Genomic DNA, 21,111 nt, shown 5'->3' on the forward strand with positions numbered 1-21,111 from the left:
TCTACAATCTCCATTTGTAAAAAGACTACAATTTTGGCCGTATTTCCTCTCACAACGCATGGGCTTCAAGTATGGTGCTTTCTGATTGGTGTTTACAGTGGGCTAGACCACTCGCATTCTGATCATGCCGAAAACTTCCGTCCTCCACAATCTAATGGCAAGTTAGATTGATAAAAGAAAACATTTTTTTTGTCTGTTGAAGCTAGCATTTAAGGGTAACACAGACGCCTCCAATCAGGTAGGGTACATATCAACGACACATTTACCTTATGTATGTTACTCTTTAACACTATACGCTAAAATGCAAACTATAACAAGCTGCCAACCCAGTTAACGTTAGCTACGTTAAACATGGACCTTCAACGAGTAACTTCTTCAGCTAACTAGCTAACGTTAGCTAGCATGTATCTAATATTTGCGAAAGCCCTTGGCAACTAGAGCTAGTTGCTTTCACTAGCAGCTACCACAATGTTTAATTAGCTTAGGAAGCTTGCTAGCGGGTTAGTTCTAGTTAGCAAACCTTATAGAATGCTAGCAAACTTCTGCCACCAACTAAAATGACCGTCAACACTCCAGAGCCTTATTGGGCCTGACTCGAATAATCTCTGGCTATTAATGTGAGATTGATGTAAACTATTAAATGCTATCATGACCAGGAGAAAACAATTGAACGCAGATTAACTTTAGTGTGTTTGGCTAACGTTAACGTTACCTATTCTAGCTGAGAGGGATAACGTTAACATCGCGGTTGTTTTTTTACTGTTCGCCCAGAGATATTAAAAAATGACATGTACTTAAGATGAGGTGTCATGATAACAGTCGGTCAAAATGTAACTTCAGGCTATTTTTGTCAGACATTCAACCTTTTTTCGTATAAGATCAGAGTCATAATATTAATACAACCGTCCCGTTGCTGCTGTAAGTTAGCTTCTATTTCTCGCAAGATAACTTTAGCATGGCGGTTGTTGACTAGCATACATTGGGCTGACAAATGGAGCTGATAAATTCAGCATTTTTTTTCTGGCTTTCATTTTGAGTGCCAGTATTTCTGGCCAAAAGGAGTCATCGGTGGGCTGTTGTGTTTATATCAGTCATTGATATCTGCGACAAGAACGACTCCTAAACAAAATGTAACGTTAAAGTTAACTCCAATAACATTCGCTAGTTGTGCTATCGCTAGCTGTCTAGCTGGACGTTGCCCCAGGTTAGGTTTCGTTTACTGTCGTTTAGCCTCCTGGTGGCTCGCTATTAAATTCGATTACGTTTTATCGTCAGACTTTGTAAAGCCATTTTATCAGCCGCCTTAACCTTTCATTTCTGATATTGATTTCTAGCAGCTGGCATCGCTGCCATTTATTGACCATTTCCGCCATTGTAAGTTACTAGCATAAGTTGGGGCAGCCGTGGCCTACTGGGTAGCGGTTCGGACTTGTTACCGGAGGGTTGACGGTTCGAACACTGACCAGTAGGCCACGGCTGAAGTGTCCTTGAGCAAGGCACCTAACCCCCTCACTGCTCCCCGAGCGCCGTTGTTGCAGGCAACTCACTGCGCCGGGATTAGTGTGTGCTTCACCTCACTGTGTGTTCACTGTGTGCAGTGTGTGCAGTGTGTTTCACTAATTCACGGATTGGGATAAATGCAGAGACCAAATTTCCCTCACGGGATCAGAAGAGTATAGACCCTTTCAACAATAAAAACAAAAACAATGCTTGAACGTTCTATTTGGGCCCCAATCTACTTCCTCTCCATTAAGATAACATATGGAATGTTAAAAAGGAAGTCTTGTGGGGCCAACTATGATGCTGATAATGGAACTCTCTTGAAATCTTTCTCATTTTTGACATAGGTGGCATTTAGAGGCTTTTGCATCTGAACCCTTCATATATACTTATACTTAAGTATGTGAACGAAGGATGAACCAGAAAACGATACATAACTGCCTTTACTTGTCATTGTAAATAGTGGGTATGAGTCTATGGTAAAAGCTGTACAGAGGCGTGGACGTGTTGCGTAGGGTGAAAATTGCCACAGAATTGATATTATACAATCAGAATATTTAGGCCATGATACAATATTATTGAGATTCTTTATGTTTTACAATACAGCCAGTATTGATTATGCAATAAACTGTATTTTTTTCTACAATAATTTAGAATCTGTGTCATACTGTCAAATGCTATTTTGACTTATAGACTACTTACTGTCCAGTGTTTCCCACAGAATTAAATTCTATTTGTGGTGGTAGGTTTGCAGAATTAACTTGAATGCAACAGTTTTTAACAAATTAGCGCAGTGTGGTTATGATGCTCACCAGATTTAAGCACAATTTAGTACAACCTGGAAAATCATTGTGTGGTGGTCAATGTTGATATTGTGGTGGGCCGGCACAAATAATATTGTGCGACATTGTCATGTATGTGTCCCTCCTAGGAATCAAGCCTAGCAGCCTGCTATTAGGACCTTGCTCTACCAGTCTATCTCTGTTACACTTCAAGAGATTCAAATTCATGGATTTTATGGGGATGACTTTTACAGGTGTGGAGAACAAAGGTGTGGAGTCCTTGAAGCTCTAGCTCTGTTAAACTGTCTGCTGGCCTCATGCCAGCATAACCATCCTGCTGCTAGTGGCTCTTAATGTGGACAATGAATCCAGAAGATATAAAGAGGTTTAATAACCTGCCAGTAAAGCCTTTGATTTTATGTGGTAAAGTAGCCTATGTTTTAACAACCTAAAATAACAGCTAATGAGACGAGATATCTATACACCATGTCAGGCAAGTGAGGCCCCTGAAAGAGCTTTGTTGGCTATAAATGGGTGGTGATGTTTCCTCTGCCCAGTCTCTCACACACACACACACACACACACACACACACACACACACACACACACACACACACACACACACACTTTGAAACTGAAGGTCTAACATGTTTAGTGTTTTTCCGAATGGCCTTTAAACACACTGCCGTAACTGGCCTGCTATGTAGGACTGTAGTAGAAGAAGCAGTCAGCTGGTGTTAGTGGTGTGACGGGACATGAATGGGAGCACTGTTGCACAGGGCGTGACAGGATTTAGGGCAGAGACGGACGTGGCAAGAATGAGATCTTTCTCACCCTTTTAGCGCAGGAGAGGTGTGTCGCGCGCGGCAGAACGGAACGTCAGTCACTCCCTCCCCCTCCCTCCCTCTCCCTCTCCTCTCTGCCAGCCCTTGTCCGTCACACTGGGGATGTTCTCTTAGAAGGCCAGGCCTCCCTGTAATTCCAACCGACTGTGCCACCGTTAGCAATGGCTCGCTCTGTGTGGGGTGACGCTGCCGCGCCCGGTGAGAATGTCATCCAGATAAGACGCGAATGTCTCCCACGCGGGGTCCAAAGGCCAGGTCGGCTGCCACTAGCGTGGGGCCGGCTGCGTAGAGTCTGGGCTGTGTGACTACAGGGTTTCTTAGTCTCAGTCAATATGTCACTGTTTTTAAGGGCACACCGACTCATGTGTGTGGGGATCTGATAACCTAACTGGAAGTGAAAGGTGCTTTGATTTACTAGTGGAAAAGACAGTTCCTGGAAGATGTATACGTCATGTTGACTTTGACCTCATCCTAGTGAAAGGAAGGAGTGTATTCAGTACTTCCTTATAGGACCACAGGGTGGTGGGAGATACGCTCCTCAGAGATGTCATGAACTCCGTGTCTAATGTTTACCTGTATGTCTAATGTTTGTCTGGTTCCTGTGCGGAAATGTCGACCCTCGGCTAAAGAGCACTTTCTCATGGTGCTCTAGTGAGTGCTGCGAGGTGGGCATTGAAATGAGACTCTCCCCTCGCCTCACACCCGTGTTCCTCTTGTCTGTGGCAGGCATCGTCTAGGCTCCTTCCCTCAGGGCGGTGCCGAGAGAGTGAGTGAGAGATCCGCCTCGATCCCCTGCTCCACTCGATAAGGATGACAATGGAAGAGATGAAGAATGAAGCCGACAACACCTCCATGGTTTCCATGACCCTCTACGCCGTTATGTACCCTGTCTTCAGTGAGGTAGGACTTTTCTTTTGACAGCAGGTCCTCTTACCAAGAGGACACACGGTGACGCCATAAAGTGACATATGAGGAAGTATCTTTTTGACACTATATTTTGATATAATGACTAAATCATATATGGGGTGTGCCACGACTAAATGAGTGCAGTTCGACAAAATAAAAAAAAAATGCCTTTGGAATTAAAACAGCCCTAGTGCTGTCGCTGTCAATCTCTGTTGTCCATTCTCCAAAGAAATCCATAGCCAAAGATTGAATTGCTTTAGAATCTCTCTATTATTTGATCTGAAAAGCAGGCAGTAAAACTCGTGAGGCATTTGTATAACTTGTGAGATGGCATATAATGTTCGATAAACTTCTGGAGACGACAAAGACAACAATAGCCTAATGCCTAATGCATAGCCTAATGTTTTTGCTTTTAAATAGGCCGCCAACTCCAAAACAAATTGAATCGAACCAATCCGGTGCAATCTCCGTGAGGAATCTGGTCAGCAACACATAGTTATCAGACCAAAGAAAATGGAAACTTTCCTGTTCTCACACAGCAAGCATCTGAACGAGGAAAAAAAAAGAAGGAAAGTCAACTTTTTTATCCAAACTTTAATGCGCAGCCTACACATTTGGCCTTCAAAATCATATTTCTAGGTTGTTTTACAGTAAGATACGTAAATGAGTGATAGATAATAGGTTAAGGAATGTGTTTGTGGTGAAATTAAAAAAAGACATAATTTAGTCATTTTTTCGACCCTTTGCATTCAACTCGCTATATCTCGAAATGGATTTCGGCAACATAGGACTCATTTTGTCGTGGCATATGTATGTGAATGTAGTGTCAGGTGTTTAGCCCATTTTGTCTCTCTAAAATATCAAAGGCAGCTCCTCAGGCCAACGATTTCTCACAGAAAACACTCTTGTGTTGTGAAGTTAGTAGGGATTGCAACAGACCTTGCCATTGGGTAATCCGATCAGAAGTTATGAAACTGGCTCCTCTCTGTGGTGTGACAGGGCCTGTAATTACTTTATAGCAACGAGGCCTCTCCTATTTCAACATGATCTGTGCTGTCCTTAAGAAGACACACACACTTGGACCCACTGATCTGAGGAGCCCCTGCTTTGCCCTGCGAGGTTTGTCCTCTACTGGACCCACTGATCTGACGAGCCCCTGCTTTGCCCTGCGAGGTTTGCTGTGGATGCGCAGGAGCTGACTCTAGATCAGATTCGATCTGGGCTGGATCCCAGATGGTCAGGTGCTATCTGAAAGTAACACCTAACATTTAGGTGGTGTTTCAGCTAGGCCTTACACTGTCAGTATCATGGGCTTAAAGAGCCCACTTCATGAATTTGAATGAGGATTTCAGTCCCGGCTAATAACTAGGCAGTATTTTGAAGGATTCCGCACACGATCTCCCTTCAGTCCCTCGGCAAGGATTTTGGGCTGTGGTGAGCTTGATAGTGTTCAGATGGTGGTAGCGTGTGCGTGCGCGCGCGTGTGTGTGAGTGTTTGTTTCAAAAGCTTCAAGGCCATCATCATCTGCTCTCACAACAGTCAAAGTACCCCACAAAGTGCTGCAGATGAGCTGGTGTCTGTGTCTGTTTGTGTCTGTGTCTGTGTGTGTGTGTGTGTAGAGAGATAGAGGTATGTGTGTTTGTCAGAGTTGTGGTGAGTACTTTAGTACCTGATGATGGCTGAGCTCATATCCTGTGGCACTCATGCAAATGAATCTGTCTGAGGAGCCTCAGGCCTGCTGCTGCACGTGCCTCTCACAAATACCAGTTAGACAGACAGAGATGGCAGCAGAGATTTCAGTCCTCAGTCATTTTTACTCCATTTTTACTCCTACTCCTACTACTCAGTGTATAATACCATTGTCAAGCAAATATGCGATACTACTATTTTAACAGCATTACAAATATGTAATCCTACTGTCTCAGGTTTAACATAAGTAATGGCCCACTGGCCCGGGACAAGTAAAAGAGCATCTCAGTCAAGTTGGTTGGCCAGTCACTGGCCAGTTTTTTTTTCTGCCAGTCGCCATCGCGATTCAGCTCACGTTGAAGCTACAGAGGCTACTAAAATGAATAGGGAGCTCATTGCAGTGTTACAAATGAGCAGTTTTGTGTAAAAAGGCACACACACACATTTTCATGAACACTATTACCAAAGATCCTCTAGATTAGATTCTGGTTCCATTCATACACGCAGTCCCATTTGCTGGGGCATGCTGTGAATTCCGCACTGGCTTTATGTGGGACACAGAAGATTGTGTGATGGTGTGATTCTTCTGTAGTAGTCATGACAATCCTCTGTTTGCAGCAGAGCTTTAATGACCATTGTGTATCGTTCTTTGTCTCCTTCTCTTTCTCTCCATCTCTCCTTCCATCCCTGTAGCTGGAGAGAGTGAACCTGTCTGCAGCACAGACCCTAAGGGCAGCTTTCATAAAGGTAAGAATGCGCACTGACTTTTTACTATACTTTTTGTCCCGTTCCACGTGGAAGGAAGGCCATCTCTATAGCCAGTCAGACACATTAATGCCGCTTATAAATACCATAATACCCTTAATGCAGTGGCCCTATTACTGAGTGATTCAGTAACATATTTGCAAATGTGATCTTCACTTCACATGAGCTCTGTGGACTGAAAGAGTGAGACCAATTTTCTTTCTTTATCTAAATTGCATGGATCTTTACAAGACGCAACAAATAAACCAATTAATGTGTTTTCTAATCTCAGAATTTACTGTGTGCTACAAAAAAGCTTTTAAATAATTTCACACACACACACACACACGTAAGTTTCACCTAAACACCTAAGTTTCCTACACACTCATCCAGTAAGACTGAAAGGATGTGCAAAGTGGTCTGTGTTGCTGTGCTGTTCTGATGCCAACCCCAGCTGTCCCTCTGCCCTCCCTGTGCAGGCAGAGAAGGAGAACCCAGGCCTCACACAGGACATCATCATGAAGGTCCTGGAGAAGAAGAACGTGGAGGTCAACTTCCCAGAGTCCTTACTGCGCATGGCTGCAGACGATGTGGAAGGTGAGGAAAGCTGTGTGTGTGCGTGTGTGTGTGTGCGCGCTAGTAAGTGTGTGCGCGCTAGTAAGTGTGTGCATGCATCATAGCAGTGATCTTGACGATGGTGTGTGCCAGTGGTTAGGTATTAAGTGTGGCCTGGTCCACATTCCCCAGTTCAGTTTTAACTAATATTAACTCCGGGCCTTGGGCATACTTTCAGAGCTGTTGCTGTCACACAAAGCATTGGAATAGTGGTGTGCATGACTCTGCACCTAGATGGCGCTGTTCCATCACATATAAGCCTGATCAAATGCAAACGCATGATTTCCCCCCACCTCTGCTTGTAATTTAATTTTCTCCTCAACATGAACAGTTTTTCCCCCCCTTCTTCTCGCTCGCTCGCTCGCTCTCTCTTCCGTGCCATCTTCAGATTTATGTTGCTAATGAATTCACGGCCACATGCGGCAAACGGGGGCTGGCGCCGCGCTGCTGTTTGAGTTCTAAATTTACCTGGGCCATTAATCCGCCGCTGTCCTGCTCCCGCCGTAATCTCAGCCCCTCGCCTCTCTCACACCGTAATCCTTTCCCCCCTGTGCCGGACAGACAGACCCGCGGGTGTGTGTGTGGGTCGGTGTGGGTGGGTATGAGTGTATGTATGAGGCAGGCTTAAGGGCTGATTGGAGAATGATAGTGATACTGATTGAAGGTTTATGTAGCGTGCGTGTGTGTGTGTGTGTGTGCGCGCACATTCCCACTGAAGCTCACATACATCTGTGAAGGCAAATGTGTATGTGCTCTTGGTGAATCCTTCATTGAGGGTTAAAGTGCATGCTGATTGATGGGCAGGAGATGGATATTAATGCGATAGTGGAGTTATAGGGCCCTATATATGGTTTGGAGCTGTGCATGAGCGGTTTTATGACACGTTGGTTTGCAGCATTTGATGGCGAGGCTATAGAGGCCCATGTATCAGGATGGTTATGTGTCTTTTGTATGCAGACAGGTGAGTCTTACGGCCAAGCTGTCAGGCAGGAAACAGTGAGCAGACATTGTGGTTGGGAGCATAGTAGCTTCTCATACAATGAGCACTAGCAGCACATACCAGTTTTCTAGGAGACCTCTGCCCTCTGGTAGGACTCAATAGGAGCTTCAGTCCACCGCGAGGACATATCAAATGAAGTGGCCCACTCTGAAAGCTGTAGGACAATGGAGTGAAAGCTTGGCTGTTACCCTGGTGACTGATGTGGAGTGATTGTGTGTGTGTGTGTGTGTGTGTGTCTGTGTCCTAGCAGAATACATGATTGACCGGTCCGAACGAGAGTTCCATGATCTCAACGAGAGAGCACGGGCGTTGAAACACATCCTCAGCAAAATCCCAGACGAGATCAACGACCGGGTACGCTTCCTACAGACCATCAAGTGAGTACATGTATACACACCCTCACACACTTCCTACAAACCATCAGAAGAGTCACACACGTACTTGCATAACTCACATATGATTATTTTGAAAAATGCTCATCCATGATATCAACAAGGCTGTCTTAAGCTCACCCACAAGTCTCTCTCTCTCTCTCTTTCTCTCTCTCGTTCTCTCTCTCTCTCACTCACACACACACACTATGTGCCCACATCTCTCCTAGAGGCAAATGTGTGTTTTGCTTACTGGGTTCACATTTTCCAATTTCATAATATTTCATCTTTAGTTGCTGAGTCACACTGTAAGTAACTTATGCAGTAAGTCACTATTTAAAATCCAAAAGTTGGGATTGAAAAAACTGACTTCTGAGCAAGAGAAGTTTCCAGTTGCAAATGAGCTGCAGACTAGTGTGTGCCTGTGTGTGTGTGTGTTTGACCACTCTCACCCTCTCATTCCCCAGAGATATCGCCAGTGCCATTAAGGAGCTATTGGACACAGTCAACATTGTCTTCAAGAAATATCAGTACCAGAACAGAAGGGTAAACGACTACACACTCACACACTTTCTCCTGAACACGCACACATATATATATATATATATATATATATATATATATATATATACACACACACACACACACACACACACACATATACATGCACACACAGATATACACACACACACACACACGCTCTCTCTCTCTCCCTTTCCCTTAAACACTTTCCTATTCAGACACTCTCTCCATCTAAATCCTAGTCTCACACACCACCTGAAGTGCCTAATTAATTTACCTTCCCTCAGCTTTTTTTGCGTCAAGGAGAAGAGGTCTTTTTTTTTTATAAGAAAAGGGAGGGGGAAAAAAAACACATTCCGAGGTAATGAGCCAAGAAATCTTCCTTCGTGTTTTCCAGGCACTTGAACATCAGAAGAAAGAGTTTGTGAAATATTCCAAAAGCTTTAGCGACACGCTGAAAACATACTTCAAAGACGGAAAGTAAGTCTCCCTACTCCTGACCCTATTTGTGCCGTTGTTATCTCCCTCTTCATCTTGAGGGCCATTCTTGCATATTTGAATTTCATGCGTGTTTTGCCCATGCTCAGTTCAGTGCAGCATCTTGCGTGGGATAATCAACTCGTCACAACCAAACTCAAGCTTTGTTGTAGATCACAGAATAACTGTTTGCTGGGAATGGCCTTAGCCTAAAGCCACATTGTTTGCTTAGTTTGAAGTAGAGCTATGTTTAGATCTGGGGCATCCGAATGCTTTTCCATTACTAAAGGAAGGCGCTTTCTCCCTCTTATGTTTTTGAGAGCATTTCTGAAGACTCATGCACAAAAGAGCATGCTTAAAGAATAAATGAGCTTTATGTTGAACTGCCGTTGCTCTCTGTATGTCCTAACCTCCCTCTCTCTCTCTCCCTCTCTCTCTCTCTCTTGGTCTGCCCCATCCCCCACCTTCTCTCTCTTGGTCTGCCCCATCCCTCACCTTCTCTCTCTTGGTCTGCCCCATCCCTCACCTTCTCTCTCTTGGTCTGCCCCACCCCTCTCTCTTTCTCTCTTGGTCTGCCCCATCCCTCACCTTCTCTCTCCTTTCTCCCAATCTCCTTCTTGTCTTCACAGGGCAATAAACGTGTTTGTCAGTGCCAACAGGCTCATCCACCAAACCAACTTGATACTCAAGACCTTCAAAACTGTTCCATAGATTTTTTTTTTTTTTCATCATTTTAATAAAGAGATGTGGAATAGGATCACATTTATATGAACAATGTAAAGATTTTATGAGCTGTATAATTTATATTGACACCGCTTTGTGGGTAGTGGGCTTTTTTTTTCCCCCTTCTTCAATTCTTTTATTTTATTGCTGGAGAAATTGCCAGTGTTGATGACTACCCAATCACTGGGCCCTCTGGTCATGGAGCACCTCTGCAGTAGCACTGGTCCAGGGTCAGTGGGGCCTGTGGGCGTGTAGGAAAGTGTCATGATGTGCACAGGTGTATGACTGATCCCTGGTCAGCCCTCCCTCTCTCCGTCCCTGAGAGGCGGCTTCACAAGCAGGGTCCTGAGTCAGTCAGAAGCCTGTCGCAGAGAACGCTAACTTCTAACACACCCCACACACACCTTTTGGTTCTGCACAGTAGGACGCCAAATAAAAAAAAAATGAAGAGCCTTAAAAAGAAAATGGAACGTGATTGAACATTCCTTTAGACCATGCTGTAAATATAATAACATTTCCCCCTGTCTCCCTTACTTTTGACACCCAGGCTTTGAAGAAATTGGATATAAGAGCTGCACGTTGAGTGTATTTAATTTGACGTGGTCACAAAACTGTTCAAATAAACTGCCTGGGTATGTCAGAGATTTTTGTCTGTCTCCTCTCTTCTCTTTGAATCTTCTGTGCTGTGTTCAATGCCCTCCAGTGCATCTGTTCTCATTCTCTGTACAGTCCAAATCGTTAGCCTTAATTCGTATGAGGTCATTAATTAAGTAAAACACAGACTTCACGCCAGGCCCTCCAATCAGCTCATGTTTTTCAGAGCAATTAAGCCATTGGGTGAAATCATCCATGCTCATCTCCCACCCCAGAAGAATACTGATGTGTTGTCAGGGAACACAGGCTTATTTCTGAACTCTTCAGAGTTTGTGTTTTTAAAGGCCAATGAAGAGACCGTATTTCTACAGTAGTTTACTATATGTGGTATAGGATTAGCATTGCATGGCAGACCTTTGTTGCTAGAGAAAGCCACTAAGCAACCCTTGTCTCAATCTCAAAACCAAAGTTATTAGTTGGCTGAAAGGGATTTAGAAAGTAATCTCCACCTCCCACTAGAGAGAGAGTGCTAGCATGGGTGATTTCATATGTGGCAGTGGGTCAGTGCAGGTGCAGTGTATTTCTCTATGTGAGAAAGCATGAATGAGTTAGGTGAATGCACATTACAGCGAAAGAGAGTGGGTGAGTGCATGCATGTGTGTGTGAGAGAGAGTTGTTAAACGGGTGTAGGCAGTAATTGTGCTAAGATAAGCTCCTCTCCTGTGTCCAATCTGTGAATAGGCGACTGGGTTGGACACAAACACAAGCCTCTCCTGGTGCCTAGTTGCCTGGAGACATAGCCGAGGCTTTGGACGAGGGGTCTAATAAAAGAAAATTGTGTGTGAATGTCTGTGTGGCCTCCTGGACTGTGTCCACCGCTGCGTATACGTCTCCCACAGTTCCCTCTCGTCCACTTCAGTCCCCCTCTCAGTCTGGGGGTCTGTGGACGTGCGGAAAGTAAGCTCTTCTCTGTGGCGTTGATGTGTTTGGAACTTCCATCACTAGGATTTGTGTTTTAAGGGACAAGAGCTTTGAGGTGGAAGTGTGCGGATGTGTGATTGAGCTGTGTAACGTCCCTCCTTGTGCACAATGTTGGGTAAGAAACACATTTCTATCTGCTTTAGCAACATTTTATCAATCATTTTCCGTGAATAAAGTAAGTCTTGAAAAAGGGACTTCGTTGTAGATCTCTTGTTGTCATGGCTGCATCTGTTCTATTTTTGCTGATTACGCTGATCAGTGTTTATGATCACTGGAGGCCATAAACACTGTTCTGTGCAGCAATGGCACTGGCTGAGTTGGAATTCCATCAGGCTTGTTCTTTTGTGTCCCTCTGCAGTAGCCTGGTGCTGTTTTATAGTCCTGCATCAGAGGTCAGCCCCTACTCATTATGCACATCCCTCATTTTATGACCTTAATGCTATGACAACAAGCTCGGTTAGTGTGTTGTGCACTGTAAATGCCAGCAACCTAGTTACAGCCTCCTCAACATGAGTTAAAACTATGTGTTAGTCTCATGTAGATCTACATACTCCTTGGTCTTGTTGTTTGTGACTATGACATAACTTATCCCTGTAGCCCTGTAGCAATCCAATCAGTCAAGTGCCAAGACCCTCCCACCACCACCACCCCTCCACCCACCATTCCCTCATAAGATCGCTGGTGATTGGCAGCTGACAGGCGGAAACCATGGAGACGCACGGGGAGACAGAATTATTGGAGTGTCGACTCTGTATGGAAGACCTGGTGAAAATGCAAAACCTATTTCTGGTAAGGTCTGAGAGAGAACACCTAAGCCTGAAAACATTCTCCTGAGGTGAATTTGTGTATGCAATGTTTTGAAGGAGCACCGAGACATCTTTTGGAACAGAGAGAAGCAGCCTGCCCATTGGCTGTCTTCAGTTGTGTTCCTTGCAGAGTGTGATAATACCTGCTTGCCTCTGGCTTCAACTTGAGGGCATGAAATCCTCACTTTTTCACAGTTTTTGTCCTCTTCTAATTGCAGTATTCGCAGTGTCTCTTTGTTATCCACTGGCACCACAGATACTGTACAACACTGACTTTGGCCCATATCTGGCCCTGATCCTTGTCAGCTGATAGAGCGGACATCTGTTCAAGCTGCCCTTTACATGCTGCTGTTGAGAACAACAGAAGAGACACAGGATATCTGCAGCTCCTCTCTTTGTGCCTCCACTTCTTCGCTCGATCTTGGCTGAGACTGCTGTCCCACTTATCAGCTGACTAGCTCTGGGTGTAAAATTGATTATCGCTTAAAGCAACCACAAGTGTCTTAACAGACATTTAAATGAATGAGTTCTCTTTTTTTGCTAAATAAAAGAAAATTGATTTCTAACCCCTAAGCACTGTGAGGACATTTTAATTACTCTCCCCAGATGTTTTCCAAGATTCATGATTCACCAGGGGAATCTGTCCAATCTCACTCCCTTATTCCTGCAGTTCCCACTGCACTAATCTGGGTAAACCTTACATTTCTCCTTCAGGGGAGTTTTCATAGCCTGATGGATTAGAGTGGTAGATAGCTGATGGTGAAGTCGTTGCTGTGTCTGTGGGTGACCTCACCTGACCACTGTCTCCCCATATGCCCTCCGCAGCCTGCGGGCAGCAGCCTGGGCCGTGAGGAGTTCATGGAGCGGGCGTGTGCGGCGGTGGGTCGCGGCACGCGGGAGGAGTACGGCCAGCTGTTCGACAGCGTGGACGTGTCGCGGGAGGGCCGTCTGGACTGGACTCGGCTGACCACCTTCCTGCTGCTGAAGCTGTGCGAGCAGGACGAGCAGGCGCGGGCGGCCACCGTGCCACGCTGGAGAGCCCCGCGTCCACTGCCCTCTCCACACAGGGAGCCCGTCCAGGGGGTGGCGCTGCTGCGCTCCAGTCCCAGCCGATTCGTCAGCCTCAGCAAGGATGGTGTGCTGGGGGTGTGGTCTGACGAGCTGGGGCTCCTCAAGAGCCTCCGGCTGACCAACGAGTCCGTCAAGCCCAAAGACCTCTGGGCAACGGCCATGGTTGTGCTGCCCAATGTCCACAAGGTAAAGGCATCCTAAGTCAGTGCTTAGTCCTCTTTCCTCTACACTTTCACTTCTCTCTCTCTCTCTCTCTCTCTCTCTCTCTATTTGCATCTCTATTCATCAGTCTGTCGGCCTGTCACATTCTCTGGTTCTTCCTGTGTGTGCTCTCATGTGATGGCCTAATGCAGATATCTTCCATCGTTGCATTCGTTAACTCAATGTCAGAGGAACTGTACAAGATGTCCCTGCTGTAGAACTTTATCTTATGAGAATCTAGCATTGGGTTGGACTAAATGAAATTCAGTGTGTGCAGTTTCATGCATTTTACCTTTTAAAAATGATTTGCAAGTTTATCCTAGCTTTGGTCCATTTGCCCTGTGTCTTTTGTTCTTTTTTGTTTACATTTGAAGAAATGCTAAAAAGGCGTCTCCTTCCTGCGTCACATCTACATAAGCACCCTGATAAATATAGCTCTGTGACTGTTGAATATTGAAAGGCTGCATTTGTATATCAAAGGCAGCTATGCACCTATCTCTCCCAGGACACTATATTTTAGACCTCGGTTGGGCTCTCTGATTCACTTGCTCTAATGATAGCAGCACTTGAAGTCCCACTCCCTTACATCCTCCACCCCTCCCTCCTGTTCACCCTTCCTCTCTCTCTCTCTCTCTCTACCTCCTGTCTTCTGCAGGTCGCGGTTGGTTTCACCAGCAAGGAGATCTGTTTCTACGATCTGCTCTCCAAGCAGGAGTTCAGTTGTCAGTACAAATTACAGGGCCTGAGGCACACTCCCATCGCCCTGGACTACTGGTACAACCCACAGGATCCCGACCAGGCCGTGCTGAGTCTGGGGGACGTGGGAGGGAAGGTGAGAGTTAATGAAATGGAACTCCAAAGCTATTTAAAGCTCTGGACTCCAAAGCTATTTTACATTCAACACAGCAAATCATTTTGTGGTCAGTGAGCAAAACTACATACTTATCTATGTTTTTGACATAGTCTGTTTGACAGCATCAGGCAGCCTGCAGTGCATCATGGCAGCTGTATCAGTGGACACTTCTGTGCTGTGTGTGTGTGTGTGTGTGTGTATGTGTGTGTGTGTGTATATGTGTATATGTGTGTGTGTGTGGGTGGGTGTGTGTGTGTGTGGTCTGGGCTAGGTGACTGTGGTCTGTTTCCGGACGGCTCAGATCGCCCTGTTTGAGAGGCCCAGTGTGTCGGTGGAGCAGGAAGCCACGGTGGTCATCCAGTGGGCCGAGCTGGCCGAGGGCCAACACCGCTGCTGCTACACCAGCGCACACATTGCCCACGGCCACAGCTGGGTCCGTAAAGGTGAGTCCAGCCTCAGCCACATCTCCCCACTGCCTCCCTCTCCTGCACCAACAGACAAACCATCACTGCAACTCTACAGCAGATACTTCTTTTTAAAGATGTTCAAACTTTAGTGTGAGTAATGCATCTTTGAGCCTCTCAGACACTTCATGTATTCAAGTCTGCACTCTGCGGTTCGCTTTCTCATCTGGCCTATTAACATCTCAAGGTTATCTGCTATAAATGTTCAACAAGCTATCTGCTTAGGCACCAAAATGAAATGAATACCGTTTGTAATTTGCATGAAATCAGCATTTTTTGTGATTTGTATAGTATATTAAAGTAGAACTACTTTGTAGTGCATTTCTCTAAGTCACAATTGCATGGTATCGTTATGTAGAAATGATGTGACAATATATTAACTCTTTTCCCAACACATTAAACTTTATGTCTGATGTTGGGGTAGTGCAGGTGAGAAGATATAATGAGCTTATATAAACAGAAGTTAGAACGGACTAGGAGGTATAATGGTTTGGGATCCAACTATTTCAGCCCTTCTGTATATTGCATATCCAGTTTAACTTGGATATGTTAAACAGTAGGACAATATAAAATGTCATAACAATAATTTCCTGCCTAATTGCTGACAGTAAGATAGTGGCGTATATTTTTTTTATAGTAGGCCCATTCCTAAAGTAGATTGAAAGTACTCAAAAAATATTACAGTGACTCTCTGTAGACTTTCCTCTGGAGATAATATTAAACCTTTTTTTTTATGTCAGGCACCTTATTACTATGAATACTGTGGTGATAAAAATGCAAGATAAGAATAGCATATATTGGCCATTAGCTTCCAGTAACTAACTGTAATTAAGAAATGTTAGTGAACCATAACCTTTCTATGCATCACTGTGTGTGTGTGTGTGTGTGTGTGTGTGTGTGTGTGTGTGTGTGTGTGTGTGTGTGTGTTTATCTCTAATGTGATTTGTGTGTTGTAGATGTGTTTTGTCGGTATGTAATACTAGTCAGCAGGTACGTTGGCGATGGCACCTGAGACATTAATGCTATGTGTCAGTGGACTGACAGCGTGGCGAGCTTTCTAAAGAGCTCTTGACTGAGTCAGACAATCGTCTCCTCTGCATGAGTCCCAAATATTAATTAATATGTTTAAGCGTTCGCTCAGCGCGGTCAAGGTCATGCATCAGCAGTGTTTATTCCCCTCCAATGTCACACCTAATAAGTTTCAACTGTGTGATGATTGGATAGTTTGATTTCACAGTCTAATTTGATGTCACTGGAGCATTCACATTTATGTACACAAACACACACATTGCCATTATATGGAGATCGATTTACAGATACATGCACACACATGCATCCACTAGAAACACACACACATGGGAACATGCACAGACTATGTACCTGCACACACACACACACACACACACACACACACACACACACACACACACACACACACACACACACACACACACACACACACACACACTGATCTCTCATACAATCTATCTCTTTTTTTCTCTCTCTCTCTTTCTCTATTGCTCTCTCTCTTTCACACACACATGCACATCATAATGACTTAGTGTCCTTCCCTCACACCTCGGGGATGAGAGTTGGGGCCTCAGCACTTGGTCCCCACGGTGGCCGTTTCATCGGCGGCCTCATCAGATACTCTGCGGTAGTCAGTCACGCGGCCCCCTTGCTTCACGGGCTGTCGCCTAGGGGCTGCTGAGCACGCATGCAGATTAGCAATTAGCCCGTTGCGGCAACTCCCTCCGCATAAACATGGGGCCTACGCACGTGAGTATGCTCTCTCTCTCTCTCTCTCTCTCTATTTCTCACTCCCTGTGCTCTCTCTCGTTTTGCCTCCATCACTGTCTGCCAGCCTGCTGTTTCCCATAAGATCACTGAAGCAAACATGACAGAGCGCACGCTGCCTCGCCATCCTCTGAGAGCATCCTGATGATGTCCTTTGGATAGTCCAGTGGAGAGGAAGACAGAGAGAGAGAGAGAGAGAGAGAGAGAGTAGACAGTATTGTCGACAGTATATCATTATCTCATGTGCAAGACCCCAGTGCCTGCCCTATGGTTGGTTCGTAGCTGAGGCCTTGATGCATCACTCTGCCAAGCCTACAGCACGAGCCCAAAAGCATGGAGTGTGTGCCGCTTAAGAGGATGAAAGCAGCTCTTATTGACTGATTCGAAATGGCTCTTTAGACCTCTGTAGGAGTCCATGCAGAATGCGCGGAGGAATCTGATGACCCTCCAGTGCCCCTGTGGAAGAGAGCGGGGAGAGGGAGATTGGACACGCGGAGGGAGGGTCACCCGGAGGCAAGGGACCGAGTGGGAGACGAGGCCCAGAAGAGAGAGGCGGGGGTGGGGGTGGGGGTGGGCAGAATGACAAGAGGAGAATGGAAGTTGAAACAAACAAGAGCAACAAACACGAGCGAGCAGAATGAAAACACAACAGAACATGAAAAGGACTTATTAATTGAAATTTGCAGGGTTGCTCTATCTCGGAGGCGGAAGGCTGGCTCTTTTTGAAGTCTCTCACCCCCGGAGAATCTGTCTGGTGTTAAGGATTAGACATGCTTTTGTGTGTGTGTGTGTGTGTGTGTGTGTGTGTGTGCACACACGTGTGCATATCTGTCTCTCTGTGTCTGTGTGTATGTGTGTCTTGAGTTCCTTGAGTTCCTCTGGCAGTTACAAACAAGGGCCACAGAGATAGAAGGCCACACACACAAATACAGTATTTTGGTTTGATTCCACACTGGATGAAGTGGCTGTCTTCAGTAGAAAACAATTAACATCAATAATGTACATTAATATATATATCATGTATCTACATACTAACCCTTAACCCTTAATCTTGTAACATGCACTTTCATATAGTATAATATGATGACGTATAGTGTAATAACTTTATGAAGTACACAGCACTTTAAGCACATAGTGTTACATACCGGTATGCATATGCATAGTATCCAAGCATACTTAACATCAACAAACATAGTGTTACATACCGGTATGCATATGCATAGTATCCAAGCATGCTTAACATCAACAAACATAGTGTTACATACCGGTATGCATATGCATAGTATCCAAGCATGCTTAACATCAACAAACAGTTCCACACTGCCTTGACCAGAGCTCACAGTTTCAAGTGGTGTCGGGAATGAATGCACACCTCAGATGTATAAGTGTAAGTATATAGTATTAGTATATATACACTTTTGATCCTGTGAGGGAAATTTGGTCTCTGCATTTATCCCAATCAATGAATTAGTGAAACACACACAGCACACAGTGTACACACAGTGAGGTGAAGCACATACTAATCCCGGCGCAGTGAGCTGCCTGCAACAACAGCGGCGCTCGGGGAGCAGTGACGGGTTAGGTGCCTTGCTCAAGGGCACTTAGTCAGGGTTCGAACCGGCAACCCTCTGGTTACAGGTCCGAAGTGCTAACCAGTAGGCCACGGCTGCCCCAATGTGTAGCTGCAAGATGTGTAGCTGCAAGATGTGTATCTGCTCTTCCAGCAAAACATGCAGATTTGTAGTGTTTACTTAAAATCAGCTATTTTCCAGTAGAATTGCCTTGTAAGTGGCTAAAACTGCAATTGAATGTGAGGAAATTAACATTGATTTTTGTTGTGTTGCATCTCCTGAGGTATTACTTACTACTCACTATTAGTTACCACGACAACTTCCATTACCTCGGCTACAACAGCCAGTAGTAATGCTCCGCTACAACAGCCAATAGCAATACCAAAGTCCTTTATAAAACGTAACTGTTCAATTTAAATGTTTAGAGAGAGAATCCCTCTTCCCTTGTGTCTCCATGTGTGGGGACAGGTGGTGACAACAGATCTCAGGAGCTTCTCTGCTGGTTGTGTCGTAAGGGTGTGATTCAGCATTAGTCATCAGGCTCTGAAGAGTTGATCAAATGGATTGCTGTGGCGCGCCATCAGCGCTGATTCTCTACGGGCACACGTCATTTCTTCTCCCCGTCCTTTGATGAGTTTCTGAAAAAGGGGGAACAATGTGCTCAAGAGCTCACTGACTCACTCCTGCCTAAAATAGCCATCGGTTAGGTGCCAGAACTCTTAACTGGACTTAATCTTTTCTAGAGTGAGAATGTGTGGACTGGTCAGCACGCCGTCTGCTCTGCCCCTCGTCTCCCCTACAGACCTCTGCTTCACCCCTCCTCCTGTTTTCTGCATCATTATTTTGCCTTTTGCTTTCATAATACCCAATGCATTTCTCTGGGCCAACACTCTGTTGTAGCCAAATAGTTCAAGTTCAGTTTATTTGCCATTTGAACGCCTGAATAAGCTGCCCACTTTTCTTCCCCCATCATCCTTATGACTAATGGTTTAGCTTCACCTCATAACCCTTTTGTTCCTATTTTACTCCTTGTCTGTTACAACACTTTCTTCCTCTCCCTCTCTCTCACTCCTCCTCCCCTGTACCAGTGCGGTTCCTGGGCCCGTTGGAAGCTGTGGTGTCCTGCTCCTGGAGTGGCCAGGGCAGCCTGGTGTTGGCCTGGAGGGAGACGGAGGGCTCGCCCCTCAGAGTCACCCAATTCAACACACACACGGGCATCAGTGACCTGGACTACCACCCGACTCTTAATCTCATAGGTATGGCCAACCACTTAACAGAGGTGAATATGATCACATAAAGCTTTCAGCTGCCCCACAGAGAGCTCTGTTCTGTACAGGAACTAGTATTCTTCCTTGACTGGTGTTCATTTGGTCAAGATACTGGAGCGCTATATCCTCATCCAAACCTCACAGTGGCAAATATGAATCCAATGTAAAGATGGTGGTGTTAATTGTTGTTAGATTGGTGTTGATAAACTCAAGTGCTTCCTCCTGCTGACCTGCTCCTCAGCCACCGCAGGCCTCAACCAGCACGTGTACCTGTGGAACCCCTACGTCACGTCCAAGCCTGTGGGCATCCTGAGAGGCCACATGAGCAGTGTGCTGGCCGTGCGCTTCATCCTGGGAAAGAGACAGCTGCTCAGCTTCTCCAAAGACAAGGTAGCATACAGCTCAGAACTACACAGATGGGGGGTTAAGGATCGGAGGCTCAGAGGGGTTGCTGGGTCATCTGTTAAAGTTATCACCAATCAGTCACCCAGGGCTGTGTTTCCCAAAAGCTTTGTTGAGCAACCACTGTAGAAAATTTCAAGAGAGAGAGAGTGTTCGAAACGATATGATCTGTCATTTAACACTGGTGGTTGTTTCAGGAGATGCACTCCAAATCAGAGCCACATTCCTTCCAGTCGGCTGTTATCTTGGTAAAAAACACATTTGTCTGGAGACCTGTTCTGAAACGCAATGTCTTAACGCTGCAGAGTAGACATTTTTCATCAGCACGATCACAGTATTTTTCTGCTGTTTCTCCCATAATTGAGGCGAAGTTAGTTGGGTAAAGGTTTTGGCAGGGACTAAAAAAGAGACAGGAAAAGAAAGCGTGTCGGAGAGGGGTACTGGGGGAAGCATGGGCAGAGGCAGAAAGGAAGCCTGAGAGCTGTTGACTGTGAAAGCGCGGGAATAAAGGCCTTCTTTCCCCTCTATCTCCTGAGGTGCTCTGACTTGGTGCTTTGTCTTCCTGTTTTTGGAGGGCATGAGATGCTCTGTGATATGCTGTCTGAGTTTTCCTTCTTTTCTGTTGTTACACATTTTGACTCCCTATTACAGTGAACGTTTATGCTGTGGGCTATTTTCTTTCTTTCTCTTCCTCACACACTCTCGCTCTCTGTCACACATGTGTTCGCGCACGCACGCACGCACGCACGCACGCACGCACGCACGCACACACACACAGGTGCTAAGACTGTGGGACGTCTCCAGCCAGCTGTGTGTCCAGCGCGTGGCCGGCATCTTCCCCAAGACCCAGGAGTGCCAGACGCTGTTGTTCCTCCACGAGGAGCACAGCCGCCTGCTCCTCTCCTTCAACAGCCAGCTCCTGCTGCTC

At 45.5% G+C, this 21,111-nt stretch overlaps 2 protein-coding genes across 6 annotated transcripts in view; both read left to right on the plus strand.

Moving 5' to 3' along the window:
* The first annotated feature begins 81 nt into the window (after positions 1-81).
* Positions 82-10,817, plus strand: pdcd10a (programmed cell death 10a). Of its 2 annotated transcripts, none has more exons than XM_042063188.1 (8): positions 82-238; positions 3,854-4,027; positions 6,417-6,470; positions 6,947-7,064; positions 8,330-8,459; positions 8,921-8,999; positions 9,373-9,455; positions 10,082-10,817. In XM_042063188.1, exons 2-8 carry the CDS (start codon positions 3,938-3,940, stop codon positions 10,161-10,163), a joined length of 636 nt encoding a protein of 211 aa, XP_041919122.1. In that variant the 5' UTR covers positions 82-238; positions 3,854-3,937; the 3' UTR covers positions 10,164-10,817. The 2 variants fall into 2 exon arrangements, with proteins under 2 accessions (XP_041919122.1, XP_041919123.1); XM_042063189.1 differs by having other exon boundaries at positions 8,333-8,459.
* Positions 10,818-10,903: 86 nt separating this feature from the next.
* LOC121683541 (WD repeat-containing protein 49-like) overlaps positions 10,904-21,111 on the plus strand; it is a 21,749-nt gene continuing 11,541 nt past the window's right edge. For 3 of the 4 annotated variants that reach the window (XR_006022820.1, XM_042063176.1, XM_042063178.1), the window contains exons 1-9: positions 10,904-11,865; positions 12,109-12,142; positions 12,348-12,539; positions 13,382-13,813; positions 14,484-14,660; positions 14,953-15,124; positions 19,602-19,769; positions 20,023-20,171; positions 20,962-21,111. The exon at positions 20,962-21,111 is cut by the window's right edge and continues 84 nt beyond it. Coding sequence is in view for 3 of the 4 variants with exons in the window: in XM_042063176.1 (XP_041919110.1) it covers positions 12,459-12,539; positions 13,382-13,813; positions 14,484-14,660; positions 14,953-15,124; positions 19,602-19,769; positions 20,023-20,171; positions 20,962-21,111 (1,329 nt within the window). In the remaining variant the exon portion in view is untranslated. The remainder of the gene's footprint in view (positions 11,866-12,108; positions 12,143-12,347; positions 12,540-13,381; positions 13,814-14,483; positions 14,661-14,952; positions 15,125-19,601; positions 19,770-20,022; positions 20,172-20,961) is intronic. The other variant, XM_042063177.1, reaches the window with a different exon arrangement.

Source organism: Alosa sapidissima, chromosome 15 (genome assembly GCF_018492685.1).
Source record: "Alosa sapidissima isolate fAloSap1 chromosome 15, fAloSap1.pri, whole genome shotgun sequence".
NCBI lineage: Eukaryota > Metazoa > Chordata > Actinopteri > Clupeiformes > Clupeidae > Alosa > Alosa sapidissima.